The 17004-nt window shown below is 28.2% G+C and overlaps 2 protein-coding genes and 1 long non-coding RNA gene across 3 annotated transcripts; all 3 read left to right on the top strand.

Moving 5' to 3' along the window:
- The first annotated feature begins 592 nt into the window (after positions 1 to 592).
- On the top strand, positions 593 to 7738 carry LOC145332412 (uncharacterized). The gene is made up of 8 exons (XM_080177410.1): positions 593 to 628; positions 1032 to 1242; positions 1350 to 1473; positions 1555 to 1677; positions 3699 to 3737; positions 3927 to 3959; positions 4123 to 4241; positions 7623 to 7738. The coding sequence occupies exons 2-8, from the start codon at positions 1211 to 1213 to the stop codon at positions 7684 to 7686; spliced, it is 534 nt and encodes a 177-aa protein (XP_080033536.1). The 5' UTR covers positions 593 to 628; positions 1032 to 1210; the 3' UTR covers positions 7687 to 7738.
- Positions 7739 to 12344: 4606 nt separating this feature from the next.
- On the top strand, positions 12345 to 13410 carry LOC145331131 (xyloside xylosyltransferase 1-like). The gene is made up of 5 exons (XM_080175759.1): positions 12345 to 12362; positions 12614 to 12702; positions 12790 to 12834; positions 12969 to 13080; positions 13282 to 13410. Exons 1-5 carry the CDS (start codon positions 12345 to 12347, stop codon positions 13408 to 13410), a joined length of 393 nt encoding a protein of 130 aa, XP_080031885.1.
- Positions 13411 to 14789: 1379 nt separating this feature from the next.
- On the top strand, positions 14790 to 15470 carry LOC145332830 (uncharacterized). The gene is made up of 3 exons (XR_013884335.1): positions 14790 to 14820; positions 15068 to 15186; positions 15422 to 15470. It is a non-coding gene; the product is annotated as an uncharacterized LOC145332830 (long non-coding RNA).
- The last annotated feature ends 1534 nt before the right edge of the window (positions 15471 to 17004 follow it).

Here is a 17004-nt window from a genome sequence, read left to right as displayed (position 1 = left end):
CCAGGGGGTTTTTACACCCCTAAATACTAATCAAAATCGAGTTAGTAGTAAAACCTCTACCAGTATTGCCATGTACTAAAAGAGGTGTACTAAGCTCTACTATCCGTGTACCATAAACTATTCATACCTTATCTTATATTATTATCATAAATTGTATATCGATAGTTAAATTAATGAAATACATACATACATTCAATTTGGATGTATAGATGGAAATACAAACATATTCTAATTATAGAAAGCTTGAAATTTATTGATGAGCTAATTATTAAAATTCTATTCAAAAAGTGCCTGAGCCAGAATTATAGGTTTTCTTATTAACCCTAAATATTTATGAGGATTGAGGAATGGGGATGTCGGATGAGGGAGGCTAAAATATTTCTTGTTGTTTTTAGGTCTCAAAAAACATCATTAAAAGTTGATAGAATATAGAAGTTTTTAAAAGTAAAAAAATGTTAAAATTTGTCTGCTGTTTTTTTTTATAAATCTTTAATTTAAATTTAATTGAAAAAATGATCATTACTCATATTTCAAAAAGTCATTTTATGTTTTATATGTGTTTTATTCACTTATAATTTACAGAGTTCAACTTCATAGCTCTTCATTTTGTCCACCAAGATATCGGAAGGTAATTTTATTTTAAATGTTTTATGTCAAATATGCCTGATTCTAATTATAGATTGACAGTAACTATTAAAAAATTCTTAGATAAAAGACACAAATGTGAATGAAATTTATAATAATTGGCCTATTATTGTTATTCACCAAGATGATGCTTTCAAAAGTACTTTCTGGCAATGAATATATTATGCATAATAAGATTTTAAAATTGCATTTTTATAAGAAATAATCAAGATAAATTTGTCATGTCTAAAGTAACTGAAAGAAGTAGTAACCTTTTCTTTAAATACCCAATGTCCTTTTAATCATAAAGGTTACCATTATATCTTAAAACTATATCATGACACATTCTATCCTGTTTTTTAAAAACCAACTCATTACCATGTAATCCTTTTTATCATTTTTTTCAGGATTCTTTTTACATTCAGTTTGTAATAGTGAATGAATTACCAAAGTTCATAAGAAAAATTATCAGGATTGATATTGACATACGTTTAAGGTTAGTAGAAATTTTTAACAGGTCTTTTACAAAATATGAAAAAGACATCATATAATTACTTTTATTAAATGTTTTAGGATTGATATAGGAATGTTACATGATCAGTTTAATTTAATGAACAGGTTTATTAAGTTTAGTCTTTTCATAATCTTTATTTTTATAAGAATGAAATTTGGAAATAAATATAAAATTGAATATGGCAATATTTGTTTAAACTTATAATGTATAGAAATGAAATATTTGGCTTACAAAAGGACTGGCCTGGGGACTGGATTGGTCTCAACAAACTTAGAGCTTGGAATTATTTGGCGAAAGCTAATACTTCAAGTTTTGGTCAGACAGGGCCTCATCAGGTAGTTTAATCAATTATAACATTATTTTAGGATTTGAACTCAAAACCATATATGATTTTTTTGATGTTTTTTTCTTATTAGGCTTTAAACAGTGGAGTAACGTTGTTTGATATTGAAAAACTAAGATCACAACCTGAAATAATTGCTCCAGAATATATGCATAAGTTGAAAGAGGAATTTGGCTATATTACAATGAATGTTCAGGTATAAATATAGTTTAAACTGTTTTTAACCTATTTTTTTATCATATATCAAAAATATACTATGACACCAGTAGAATCAGACTGCAGAGCCCAAATTTGAATTAAGTCCCCAATAAACTTTTTTTGGGGGATTTAAAAATCAATTTTATATGTTGCTGTGATCATTTTGATGGAAGCAAAAGCATTTTTTAGTTTGGGGTTAAATTGTTTCTTACAGAACAATTTGATGTGATTCAGATTATATCAATACAATAATAAAAACTCTACTCTGTTCGATGCAAATAATTTTTTTCTAAAACAATAATTTATATAGAAGAAATTTAACATTAAAATAAAACATATTATTCTGAAGTCTGAACCAATTAAAAGTCTTGTTTCATTTCAGTTTTTTACAATTCAAAAAAGAGTGTTTTTACAAAGTGACTTATTTCCAATGTAGTTAAATATTTTTTATTTAATTAAAATGAAAAGAATGAAAACTATACACATAAAAGATACATGCTTTTTAAAAATATTTAAAAAAAATAAGTTTGAATAATCTTATATTTTATCATATTTGTATATTTGACAAAAAAAAATTTGTTGTATTGCGTAAACGTTTGTTGTCATCTTTCACTATTTAACCCTTTACAGCCAATTTTTTTGTGTTTTAAATAAGTGATGGAAAACAAGCACGATAAAGTTAATTCATTGATATATTGTAAAGAATTAAGTTTTTAATGAATTAATTGAGATGAAATCAAAAGGCCTAATTTTACTCTATACCAGAATACTATATATATGAAGCAAAACACTCTAAAAGCTACGAATTTTACCCAAATAAAAAAAGACCTTTTGCTCTGATCAAAAAAGACCACAGCAACAGTAAAATTAATTTTTAAATCCCCTCAAAAAAGTTTATTGGGGACTTAATTCAAATTTAGGCTCTGCAGTTTATTTCTACTGGTGTCATAGTATATTTTCGATATATGTTTTAAAAATAGGTTAAAAACAGTTTAAGTTGGATTAGAACATTTGCATTACATCTCTGGATTCATAGTAAATATAAAAATTTTAACATATGATACCTTTAGCAAAAAAAAAAAGCAAATTATAGTCTAACAGGGTGAGCCTGGTAGTCACGGTGATGAGGGGGTAGGACGGGGTTGTCGCAGTGGCGGTGTAGAGTCAAAGCTGGGGAAAGGCTCCTTAGATGGTTGGGGGGAGACATCCCCCCTTCCCTCAGTAGGCTTGACTGGTGATAACAATAGACACTGTTTGTTATCAACATTCTATTTTTAGCCAGGGAGTAAGGGAGGGGACAATGGGCAATTAATTCAATTTAAGAGGGTTCGCTGAAAAGCAATAAAAACCAGATTTATCAAGAAATTTTTACCAAAAATGGAAAGGGATCATGGTAACCTAATTTAGAACAAAATTAGTTCTAAGAAAAAAATCATTTACTTGAAAATTAAAGTATCCACACATTACAATGTAGTAAACATTCTGTAATTAATCACTAGAAAAATCTTGTTTAGAACTACCTCAACCCTTCTGATATATTTATAATTGACCCCTAAATTCAAGCGGTTCTTAGATTATTTAATACATAAATATCACAGTAGAGTTTCTATACATGAAAAGACATTTTCTTGGGAAAAAATATTTGTTAAAACCAGCGATAAATAACAAACTTTTCTGTCTGCATATTCAAAACTAGCTCAGCTAGTTAGCGGGGCATTGATGCGCAAGTCCCCAAAATCAGTAAGAATCTGCTGTATTTGTGCACATTCCCTTTAAGCCAGTCCCCAAAGTCTGAGACTCCTTAAAAATTGAATATTCGATCCATTGTCCCCTCCCTTACTCCCTGATTTTTAGCTATCTTACAACTGTACATAACAATTAGAGAATCATTTGGGGTGCGGAGCGTCTCTACAATGCATTTGCTCCCGCCCTACCACAAGAGCAAACAAGAATCTTTTTTTATATTATTGTCATTGTATATTAATTATTTATCAATGTTGTTTTTATATTTAATTTCAGGGAGGCTATCACTTGATCAGTTACAAACATCCTGAGAAGGTAAAACAAAATACTTAGTAGAAAAACAAAATTCTGTAAAATATTTGAGAAATATACATAGACACTATAAGAACTGTCTTAGCTTCTTAATCAATTTAAAAGTACTAAATTAGATATGATTAAAACTGTCATTTTATACTTCAAAAAGTGTCTAATATGATATTGCCAATATTTAATTTACTTATTTAGGTGTATATGATCCCATGTCAATACAATTATATGGTAAATATATCTCATTTTTGTATTTTTCTCAATTCACCTTATTTCTTTTTCTTTACAATTTTAGAAATGAAATTGTAAATGTTTTTTATCTATATCTTATAATTTATGAAATAATTTTTTTTGTCCTTTTCTCTTGATTATAAAACAGATCTAATAACTTTAGGAAGTTTTTGCTAGTGAAGAGTATGAACCACATATCTTGGATTATCATACCTGCCTCTCTAAGCCATACATTCAACATTTTGCAGGAGAAAATATACTTGCAGACTCTATTCTAGTTAGGTAAGTAAATACTATAATTTGGTATTTGTAATAATTAATTAATTAATTGTTAAAAATTGCAAATATATTCGTTAAGGTTGCTGAAGCCAATTTATGCTTAAAATCTAATAGATATTCATAATTCTAAGTCTAATTTAGACAGTCCTTTTCAAGCATTTATCCTGTCCTTATGAATATATTAACCCTTAACGGTCGTTTTTTTCTATCTCATTTTCTGTGTGTGAAAGTTAAAGAGCCCAAACTGCGAGACTTTTTAAGTATGGGTATAACACGTAACTGAGAGTTGGAATTTTTTGAATTTCTCCATCCTGGCGGGCCCAGGATGCTAGCAAACCTGGCAGGGTCATCCAGGTTAAGAGCAAAAATATTGTTTGGACTTAAACAAAGCATTTTATCTTTAAAAAATACTAATATATCCTGTATATATATACATCCTCATATTAATACAGGTGTTCAAGTCGATTTCACGTTCCAGGTATGATCCTGCATTTCTTGATTCTCCAGGTCTCCAGAAATTTTTATAGGCGCCTGTGGCCGCAATTTTTGACTTAGAGACTTTAGATTTTAAACTTAATCTTTTCTTACATGTCTACATAACGTATTAAAATTTCATAAAGATTCACTGCCATTTACCCGCCGACCGCCAATTGCTAAAATTTATATTTTGATATTTCTAATATAAAATTTACATAAAGATAAACATTTTCTGCAAAAAAATTTTCTTCTAGCTTCAAAAATAAGAAAATTACAGCTGTTAAAAATTTTTAAGTAAAAAAGGACCTAAAAACAAAGGTTGTTGAATAAAAGGGTGAAGGAACCGAAAATTGACTTTGACTTACTTAAATCTTAACATTTTCTAACCACATTTCATTACTCTGATCAACCAAAAACGTCCTATCAACAAAACTATGCAGGAATAATGCCTTGATTTTATGGTATTTTGGGAGGAAAAAAGGAAAAAACAGGGAAAATCTGAACGTTTTTGTTTCTTATGATTTACTTAAGGATTTATTCTATGATATGAAATTGCCAATTAGTTTTTTAATAACGTAGTAATTAGGTAATTTAGTTCTATTTCAAATTCGTAATATTGACAAAAAAATACCTCTCTGTCTACAAAGGGTTGAATCTCAGAGGTTATTTAAAATAATTATTAAGGGATATAAGTTTTCCGGAATTTTAATGTAGGGAGTAGATTTAAAATCTGCATCAAATTTTAAGGATTTTTTATAAAATTCGTTTTTTGTAAAATTCTTTATCTAAAAGCGGAAATACATTTTAAGTTAATTAATTTTAACCAATAGGATAGGTGGATTTTAAACTACCTGCGCTCTAATTGGTTGAATGATGTACGACATCCAATCAGAGCGCAGATTTTTTAAATCCACCAATCACGGATGCCAAAATTAATTAACTTACTTTGTATTTCCGCTTTTAGATAAAGAATTATACAAAAAACGAATTTTATAAAAAATCCTTAAAATTTGATGCAGATTTCAAATCTACTCCCTACATTACAATTCTGGAAAACTTATATCTCTTAATAATTATATCCTTTTTTATTGTGTTGGACAATAAATAGCCCCCTTAGGAGAGTTAGTTTACACTTTTATCAGACTGTTTAAAAAGAAATATTGCACCTTTATTATTTACAAAGAAGGCGTCTTAACTTTTTTTTATAGCTAGCCGGTTCTTTTAGTAAGTGGTAGATGTAAATTTTTCCATAGAATTCAGATATGCAATCGGTTTTTTTGTAGACCTCTTATTTTTTAAGTAATTTAAGTTTTTTTTTTAATTAAGTCGATTTTAAAGTACTAAAATGCAACAAAAAAAAGAAAGAAAATGGCCATTATGAACAAAAATAGTAAGATCTTTAATTTGACACCTTACTTTTTCAATTCTGTCAGGTAATTATTGAAAAAATTGATTTTTTTAAACCCACGAGAATAAAAACTTAGAACTTAATTTTATCATTACCCAGGCATAAGAAATAGGCGTTATATATACTGTTAGAATGAGAAAAATATTACAAATCCATTCTAAGCAACATTTAAATAAAAAGTTTACATTATAGTATATAAACTACAATAAAAGGAATTATATGAAAATATTATATTATATTATAGAGGCAACCATCTAATTTCTTGAATTGAGAATAAAAATGAGAAGGGGGTAAAGAGGGGGTAATTAGGGGATGAAGAAAGTGTTGCCTGTACAAAAAAATATAATAGGCCATTTTTTTTATTTTTTATTTTTTTACTTTTTTTCAATTTTGCTTACAATGGATTCGTAATATTTTTCTAATTCTAAAGGTATATGTGAACCCATATTTTTTTTACCTGTGTAATGATAAAATTAAGTTCAAAGTTTTTATTCTTGTGGGTTTAAAAAAATCAATTTTTTCAATAATTACCTGACAAAATTCAAAAAGTAAGGTGTCAAATTAAAGATCTTACTATTTTTGTTCATAATGGCCATTTTCTTCCTTTTTTTTTGCGTTTTAGTACCTTAAAATCGACTTAATTAAAAAAAAAACTTAAATTACTTAAAAAATAAGAGGTCTACAAAAAAACCGATTGCATATCTGAATTAAAATCGACTTAATTTTTTTTTTTAAAACATAAATTACTTAAAAAATAAGAGGTCTACAAAAAAAACAATTGCATATCTGAATTCTATGAAAAATTTTACATCTACTACTTACTAAAAGAACCGGCTAGCTATAAAAAAAAGTTAAGATGCCTTCTTTGTAATTAAAGGTGGGCGAGAGATGGGCCAACTAAAGTTACTTGGATACTAATAAAAAAACCTGTTTCTAGCTTTGTTATTTTATTTGATTTTCAATAAAAATTTTTGCTTACATTATCAATTTCTAAGTAACTATACATTTGTTTAAAGCAAGGATTATATTAAAAGTCAGCTTAACCGTTAGGAAAAATAGAGAACTATGTCAAAAAGTTTAGTTTTAGCTATAGAAGGAAAAAAAGACAATTAACTGCACATTTATATAGTCCGGAAATTTTTTCCCCAATCTTGGCCATAATAAAAATCGTTTTTTTAAGGAAACGAGAGACAGTTTTGCCCTATCTTTGAGATTATATAATTGAGATGATGTTAAGGTTTGATAATCTGATGAGAAATTTTCTCGTTTACAGTCCCTTTAAGGTTGGAAATTCATCATCAAACAGTGGACTTGCACAAAAATTTTTTAGCCCTCTAGCTCTAATAGGAACTGAGATAATAGGGGGGGGACGTTGAACACGTTGAAAAAATTGTGTGTCTGTACCTAAAACACAATAAAAATAGCAAATACCTTAGATGGCATTCAATGTCATTTTCCCAGCCCCAGAACTTCAACAATTATAATCAATTCTGTTTTAGATACAAGAACCTACTAAAACTGTCCTTGTGGTGTTGGGATCCAACGTGGCATCATTGTTATTAATTCAGTTTAATTCAGTAGTAATCCTATATAGCAAACATTTCTAATATCTTATTCTTGGTTTTCATCTACCATTTTCTTTTTATTTCAGATGAAAATTAAAATGCTGTTTCTTGCCTTAATTTTTTTAAACTTGAGTGAATTTTCTTTACCTGAAAATTGTTCTATTGTAAATAATTCAGAAATTATTGCTGGAACAGGTAAATATGTATGTTATTTGTATATTTGTGTGCCCAACAATATTATCTATAATGTAGTTTTTGATAGGAAGAAAAGCTACTACAAAAATATAATAATACCTACTGTTTTGTTTTCTTTCCATGATCCCCTTGTTATTTTTCGGGGTCAGGAGGAAAGTTTTTTTCTCACTTAATACTATAAAAAGACTACAGAAAAAAAACATTAATTATATGTTATACTTACAATTGTAGATATACTTGATTTCCCAGGAAGCATAGAAAATGCTGGTGATGATTTTGTTCACCTTCTTTTATTATTTCACATTTCACCAAATTCTGACGAGGAAAAAGTAATAAGGTAAAGTAAATATTTTCATCAATTCTATATTAATGATATTGATGAATTTGGTTAAAGTAGGAAAATATTAGATATCATTATTAACCTTATTTTGAAAGTGGGGTTTCTTATATAACTGCCTCTAATAATCTCTAAACCAAAACAAATATTAAAACAAAATTAATGACAAAGTTGCTTAATTACACTTACAAATTGCAATTACAGTACTAGGACATGAAAATGTAAAAAAGGTACATGTCTTGATGAATACAAATTTATTTTCCAATTAAAGTTGCATAATTACACCATTTGAAAAGTATGAAAATTTTGTAACTAATCTAATCTAATCTAGGGGCTCTTTCTCCCTTTCCTTAGATTGTTAAAAAGGGGCTTAAGCTTGGTATTAGCTACATGTTGTTGGTGCTGTAAGCCAGAAAGAAGGAAATTTACTATGTTAATACATTTTCTATAAACAGATATAAGGAAGTTTTATCAAAATTATTCTTATTTTTTATTACTTTAACAATTAATTGACATTAAATGCCCTGTAATATATCATAGATAGATATATTGTAAAAATAAAAAATATGCAAGAAATAACAATAATTTTGATTTAACTCTAATTGATTATCTGTTTAAAGTTTATTAGAATTTTAACATTTTAGGATTTTTCTAATAAGTTTACATTGACTTACAGTTTTGTGTTAATTTTTGTTAATTTCTTGATACCTATTACAACAACAACAAAAAAACGAAAACTAATATCTTTTATAGTTTTCATTATCATTAAAGACATTTAAAAACATTTTAAGGAGGTTGAAAAGACATCTTGGTAGATTTTTGTTTTCCATATTTGTTGAAAGTACTGGAACTCCAATAAATTTTATCTTTGTAACAGATGAAAAAAGCAAGGTAAATTCAAACTAAATTATGATTATATTCCTTCAAGGATATCATTTATTTACATGACATCTAAACCATTAATTCCAACATCTTATTTTATTGCAGGATATTATGAATAAGATAGTTAATGAATCTATTGGAAGAGTACTTCACAACAAACTATTTTATAAAGATAGAAAATTTATAAATAAAAACTGGAGATTTCCTAGGTAAAATTATACAAATAAAATCTTTAAAAATAAAGTTTTTTTTGTTATGGTTATATTTAAATTTATGATTCTTCTTGTATAAGGACAATTCAATTATTAAAATATATAAGGTTATGATATATTTACAAAACACTTACATATGATTTTTTTAGGTTTAAGATGCAGTATGTTTCTATTGAGTTTTTTCAACAAAAGTATAGGAAAATATTAGGTATTGGTCCTTCTTTATTCCTTTTAATTACCATTACAATTTCATAGATATTTTTTTGCCTTTAAATCAGCCAATGTCTTCATCTTAGAACCCAAGCATTTTAATTTTACTCCTAGCCTTAAACATCCTAGCAATTTCCAACTTATTATTGTATCAGATTTGTACAGCAAAATCTTGTGTCCTCAAGAAAATGTTGAAGTTCTTGATATAGATGAAGCTGTAACTTTATTTGGCAATATAACAGGTATGAATTGAATATACATAAAAACAAGCAAACAATTTAATTATTGTTTTAGAATAGTATTTTAACCATATTTAGTTGTTAAGCAAAAATTAGAAAGATTAGTTATTTATCACTTTGGGTTACATTCAGTTTTCTGCAGATATCAAAATTGAAAATAATAACATTAAAACCAATTTTTGTTAGCCATGAGGTAAACAAAAACCAAGTTAACAATACTGGTATAAATGTTATGACTTTTCATTTTAATATTCAAGAAAATTGTCTGTAATAGGAAGCTTTTCATGATTTTTAAGTATGACTGGGAACCGGTTCTAATCCAGCAGATATTAATCAATTTCCAAACTATACATGAGAAAAATATTAAAATATGGCAACCTTAAGACCTAAAAAGTAGAAAGGTTTATGTATGTTTGTGTGGACCTTGAAAACAGGGAGGCCAATTGTTTTAGAGAGGAGTCTAATAATTGGCCTGGACAACTTATACACTATTTTGTGTAGCATCACCATTTTAAAAATAATTGTAAAAACAAAAAGACACAGGAATCCTTAGATGATAGGAGAGAAGTCACTATAATGTATTAATATTAAATTGATATGAATTCTATTTCAGTCAATGAGATTATGAATGTGCAAAGGTGAGAATTAAAGATATTCAAAATATAATAAATAATGTACATACATATTAGATGAAATGTCTCTTTCTACAATCTTGATTATTATAGTTAAAATGTGAAAAGATTACAAAGTTTGCGATATTACAATTATTTAAGCCTCTGATATGAATTCTAAATCATGTTTTAGCATGATTTTTAAATTTAAAAAAAATTTTCCTGTTCAAATTTCTTTTGCTGTTTCAAGCAAAGTTCACTAAATAATATGTACTCACTTCTCTTTTTTTCTTGTTGTTTTCTTTTTCCCTCTCAATAGTTGGCAATCTATTAAGTCTAAGATTTTCTAATATATAATTTTCTAATATTAACTTTAATGTATAGTAATTTTTGAGTAAGGGTGTCTGTAGGTTTCTAGTAACTAATTATATTTTTACAATAAAAATGCCCAGCTAAGCAACCAATCACAGCAGGTTTTATTTACAATTTTGCTTATATTCTGATCAACCAGTTCTAAAACCTTAAAGTGTAAATGTTAGTTTGTCCAAAACCTTAAACCCAGTTTTTTTCTGTGATACCTTTGACAATTTTCAGGATTCAAAGCTCTTGGGCATGTCCATCAAGATATCAATTGGTATCATTTTGTTTTCTACCTGGATCAATCAATGGTGATGAACAAAGACATTATTTCCTTTATTTTGTTATCTATCTAGACTCAAAATAATATCTTAATTTGTAAAGTGATGAAGGTGTTACTATTCTATACTTATATATACAACCACTAATTAAAAACTCAGGAATAATTTTTTAAAAGTATTAACTCTGTAAACAATGATTTAAGAATTGCAAGTGTAATTAAACACAATCAATTTTTAAGTATTTATTAGAATCATCTGTTCTTTACATCCTGCCTTAACGGATAGCTCTTATAGTTAATTAAGGCATATTAGAATAGTCAATTTCAAACTTGCATGGTGATTCACTGTAAGTTACTCACAATTTATAAGGGAGGAAATCTTTATAATCATTACTAAAAATTCAGGGTTCATTTAATTTTATTCTGTGAAAGATTAAAGTTTTTTAATTGCAAAAGTTACCATAAAGCTAATTGATTGAGAAAATTCAAGCATAATTTATATTTTTAGGTTTTCTATTGTTATCTCCTTTTTTAATGATAAATCACTGTGCCATAAAATTAATTCCAATCTTCATGAATTTTTAAAAAAACAAGGATGACAACATCCATAAAAGCGAAGCACTGAAACGGTAGGACAAACGGACATTAACACTTGTATAGTGTCTAAACTGAATAATCAGAATATAAAAGTACAAGAGTTGAAGCAAAATTGTAAGTAAATTTGTTGAAAAACTGCTTGATACAGGATAATGTTTATGGACATACTAACATTTTTAGGACTTAATTATAGAGTTGCTTCGCTTATAATATTGTTCTTTGTTGTCCTAGGAATCAATATACCAAAAATCAGATCAAACGGATAATTAGATCATATAAAAATTTGTTGTTAAAAAAGTAGAAAAATCAACATGTTTAAAATGTACATACGGACATTCTGGTAATGATTATAGAGTTGCTACGCTTTCTAATTCGTACCTAAATACTACAAGAATCATCATGCAAAGTTTGAAATCGATAGGACAATTCTAACATGCCTAAATTAACGAATAAAAGCTATCTATCTCGGACGGACGGACGGACGTACGGACGGACCTACCCTAATTATAGAAAAGCTTCGCTTTTAACAACCTTGAGTGTATCTTGATATCTCTTCTCGTTTCCTAGATAGAATTAGGGAAGGGGTTAAAAAGCAAAATATTTATTTCAAAGTTTAAACAAATTTTGTTTGAATTTGTTGCAAAATTTCCCAAAATTTTTAGGACTTTATTTTAGAGATGCTTTGCTTATAATATAATAACTTGTAATCCAAGGAATCATTATTTTAAAATATCAAATGGATACAGGCTTTTTGGTAACAATTGCTACCATGTCTAAATTGTACCTTATTGTCATCACACAAATTTTGAAACTAACAGATAAATATGCAAAGATTAATGTTAAGAGCTATCCGTTATTGACAAATAGATGGGCAGATTGTATGGAAAATCTTTGCTTAAAAAATGGTTTTAATGTTAAAATGTTGTCTTTTGCTCAGAGTATAAAAAGTGCTTTATGTATCATGTTTGTTATAAAATCATTAATTTTAAAATATTTTTTTTTCAGGATAATTTCTACATTCAGTTCCTGATAATGCATGAATTTCCAAAATTCATAAAGAAAATCATTCGTCTTGATATTGATATGCGCTTAAGGTTGGTGGAATTCTTTAAAAAGTTTAATATAAAGTTATGTCTTACAAAAATTAGGAAAATTTTAGTTTTTTTTATTTATTTTTATAGGGTTGATATAGGCTTGTTACATGATCAGTTTAATCAAATGAACAGGTATTTATTATAAACAATACTGAATATATTGAATTCATAATTATCTGTTTTTGGACTAAAATAAATAACAAAAATTCTTTTGACAATATTGCTTGAATTATAAGGCAAAAGATTGATTTTTATTTTATTCTTAGACAAGAAATATTTGGCTTAGCAAAGGATAGGAGTGAAGCCCACGGCATTAGATCTTTGAAATATCTAGCAAAAGTTAGTTCTTCAAGTTTTGGACAGACAGGACCTTATCAGGTAGTTTAATAACCTATAATAAAAAGACAATGCCTGTTCATTAAAAATCATATTAAAACTATCATTTAAATTGTTTAATAATTATCTTTACCTGGGTGAAACTGCCAGGTTTGCCTGCATTTAGTGCTTTCCTTAAAATGTTTTGCATTAGTAGGGTTTATCAAGAAGTAATAAAAATATCATCACTATATTTATCTATAGGCTTTAAATGGTGGATTACTGTTATTGGATATTGAAAAACTGCGGGCACAACCTGAAATAATTGCTCCAGAATATTTTAACAAGATGAAACAAGAGTTTGGCTATATCCCAATGACTGATCAGGTATAAGTTCACACAGTCTAGTCTGGCATCAAAATTTCGGGTTGTATCTTTTATAAATGTGAATTAAAACTCATGACTGTCATGAAACACATAGCATATCAATTTGTTGTGGCAAAGGTCATAGGATCATATCTTGGCCTGACACCACATAATAACTAAAGACTTCCAGGAAAAGTTTGTTCAAATAAAGGTTCCAGTTGGTTGTCTGATGCATTAAACAATAAGGTCAGTCATAATCACTAATATTAACAAAACTTTTTAATGATAGTGAAGTAGTTACCTTTTATAATACTAATAAGGATTTTAATTGCCATTTATCTGAAAATGTATTTCTTCCATAGTAATTTAACATTAAATTTTATAACTCTGCACACCATAAATCTTGATGTAATTTTTAATATATTAATCATGTTAAGATAAATCCTATGCTATTATGGATTGCTCCAATCGTTTTTTTGGGTCCTAAAACTATACAGCTAGACCTTTATTCTTCTTCAAATCAGTCCAGAAATCAGGACTTTAAAAGCTATAATGGGAGAATAACTTATATCATCAAATGCTCATAAAATCTTAAACATTAAATGTATAAAAATAAGCAAGATTTCTGTTTTATGAAAGCCAAATTTATATGTGAATTAAATATTTTACTTTTAGGGAGGTTATCACCTGATGAGATACAAACACCCAGAGAAGGTAGGAAATTTAAACACGATATTTAATTTGAAAAGTTGCAATCTTATTAAAAGCGAAGCTTTTCTATAATTAGGGTCGGTCCGTCCGTCCGTCCGTACGTCCGTCCGAGATAGATAGCTTTTATTCGTTAATTTAGGCATGTTAGAATTGTTCTATCGATTTCAAACTTTGCATGATGATTCCTGTAGTAGTTGGGTACGATTTAGAAAGCGTAGCAACTCTATATTCATTACCAGAATGTCCGTACGTCCATTTTAAACATGTTGATTTTTCTACTTTTTTAACAACAAATTTTCAAGTGTTTTAATTATCCGTTTGATCTGATTTTTGGTATATTGATTCCTGGGACAACAAAGAACAATATTATAAGCGAAGCAACTCTATAATCAAGTCCAAAAATGTAAGTATGTCCATAGACATTATCCTACAAATTTACCTACAATTTTGATTCGACATTTATACATTTATGTTCCGATTTTTCAGTTCAGATACTATACAAGTGTTAATGTCCGTTTGTCCTACCGTTTCAGTGCTTCGCTTTTATGGATGTTGTCATCCTTGTTAGATTTAAATTGGTAACAAAAAAATTTAGGATCAACAAAGTATTTATTTATGATATTTTAAAGTGTGTAAAACTATCATGTATTGGTTGTTTATGTATCTAATATTACCAATATTTAATTTACTTAGGTGTATATGCTCCCATGTCTGTACAATTATATGGTAATTTTTTTTGATTTGACAACATTTTGGAACACAGTAAAAGTGTCGGACTGATTATGACGTAAAAAAAAAATTAGCCGATGAGAGGCCACTATAAATTTTACCATTGGTCAATAATGGCCTCTCATTGGCTAATTTTTTTGGTTGCGTCATAATCAGTCCGATACTTTTACTGTGTTCACATTTCGACTAAATATCTAAAACAATTAATCAAAAATGATTTCTTATAGCTGTTTTATTTCTCTAGCCAGTTTTTTGGATAATTGAAGAACAAAACTTAGAGTATCATACCTGCCTTTCCAAACCTTATATTGAACATTATGCTGGAGAAAGCTTATATGCAGAAGAATTTCCATTTTTATTCAAGTAAGATTTATAATGTTTAATTTTATTGGATTTACTAAATAACATTTTGTATGATAAAAAAAACCTTGTATCTTTCTCTTATTTGTACTTTGTTGATATATTTTTTTGTTTACATCTTTGCAAGGGGGGTCCAGATTTAGGAATACTCTGCATGTTGTGAATTAAATAATTTAAATTATGGATTTATTTACAAAACTTAGGTTCCCTATTCAAAAATGTAAAATTCTGTTTTTAGATACAATTACCTACTGAAACTTTCTTTCTGGTGTTGGAATCCAACTTGGCATCATTGTTATTAGTTTAGTTGGAAAATTTGTAAAATAAATAAAATTGTCATATATTTGTTTGTTTATGTGTTTCTAAAAACATTTTACATTGATGGTGCATAACCTAAAAATTGCCCCCCTCCCCCCCTTGTGCTATGTCTCCATTAGAAAGTTAATTTATTACTTTCAAGGCGAAGCTTTTCTATAATTGGGATAGGTCTGTCCGTCAGGAACGGATAGTTTTTTTTTGTTAATTTAAGCATGTTAGAATTGTCCTAACGATTTAAAACTTTGTTTAGTGTTTGCTGTAGTAGTTAGGTACGATTAAGAAAGCGTAGCAACTCTATAATCATTACCAGAATGTCCGTACGTTGATTTTAAACTTGTTGATTTATTAACTATTTATTAACTTTTTTTGTAACTTTTTATGTAATATAATGATCTGATTTATGGAATACTGATTCCTATGACAACAAAGTAAATGTTATAAGCAAAACATTTCTATAATCAAGTCCTAAAACATTATCCTTTCTTTAAAATTAAAAATGTAATAAATTTAAGAATGTAAGCGTCAAATAAAGTCACTACCTGATCGTGTTGCAATGACAGGTCAGATCAACACTGGGTGATGACCTGGCCTTCTGCCAGGATGGTAGACGCAGAAGGTACAACAGTCAGATCGCGGACAGGATTCAGCTACTGATTCTGGTGATGGTCATTTTATCACAGTCACTCTATTATCACTGAGTGAGGTAAATATATCCAGAGGTGGACTATCTATCTGAAATACAAATATATATGTACACAATGAACATTTGTAAGAGAAAGTACAATGTACATGTTATATTTGTATCCCCTGATTATCTTGAGCAGGACTGCGTCTAGTCAGGTAAAATATCAGATCTTGAATCTTCGTCACAGTAATACAACACTGAAAAGTGTTTAAGTTAATATTGCGCAGTCCTGTTCCTCCTTTCTTCCCTCTTCAATTTTTCTCTGTTGGATCCTGCTTACCATATTTATTCATGTGATAGTAATCAGGTCTTTGAGTTTGCCTAAGTGATTTCCTTTTAGGACAATTATTAAGGAGGTCAAGAGTTTTGGAAACATCTTGAACTTTGTTTGTGTCTGTTGGCAAGTTTAATTGGTTGAGAGCTGGTGAGACATCACATACAACATTGACAGAGATTGAAGAATTGGGATCATTTATAGTGGCAATAGGATATATATGGTTTCCTTCAATCCTATTTTTACAAGGGTTCACATGAGAACAGTCAGTCTCATGAGTATTTTGGGATAGATAGTCTGTGTTTCTGTATTGTATGTTCTGATTTAACATATTCAAGGAAAGATGTTGATGAGTTTGTTCTTTTACATCACTATTAGTATGAGTTTGTTCTTTCTCATCATTATAAGTATGAGTTTGTTCTTTCTCATAACTATTAGCATGAGTTTGTTCTTTCTCATAACTATTAGTATGAGTTTGTTCTTTCTCATCATTATTAGTATAAGTTTGTTCTTTTGTATCACTATTAGTATGAGATTGTTCTTT

Source organism: Acartia tonsa, chromosome 11 (genome assembly GCF_053477335.1).
Source record: "Acartia tonsa isolate MP-2025a chromosome 11, ASM5347733v1, whole genome shotgun sequence".
Classification (NCBI taxonomy): domain Eukaryota; kingdom Metazoa; phylum Arthropoda; class Copepoda; order Calanoida; family Acartiidae; genus Acartia; species Acartia tonsa.
Note: the sequence above shows the minus strand (reverse complement) of the source record. Positions and strands in the feature narration are given on the sequence as shown.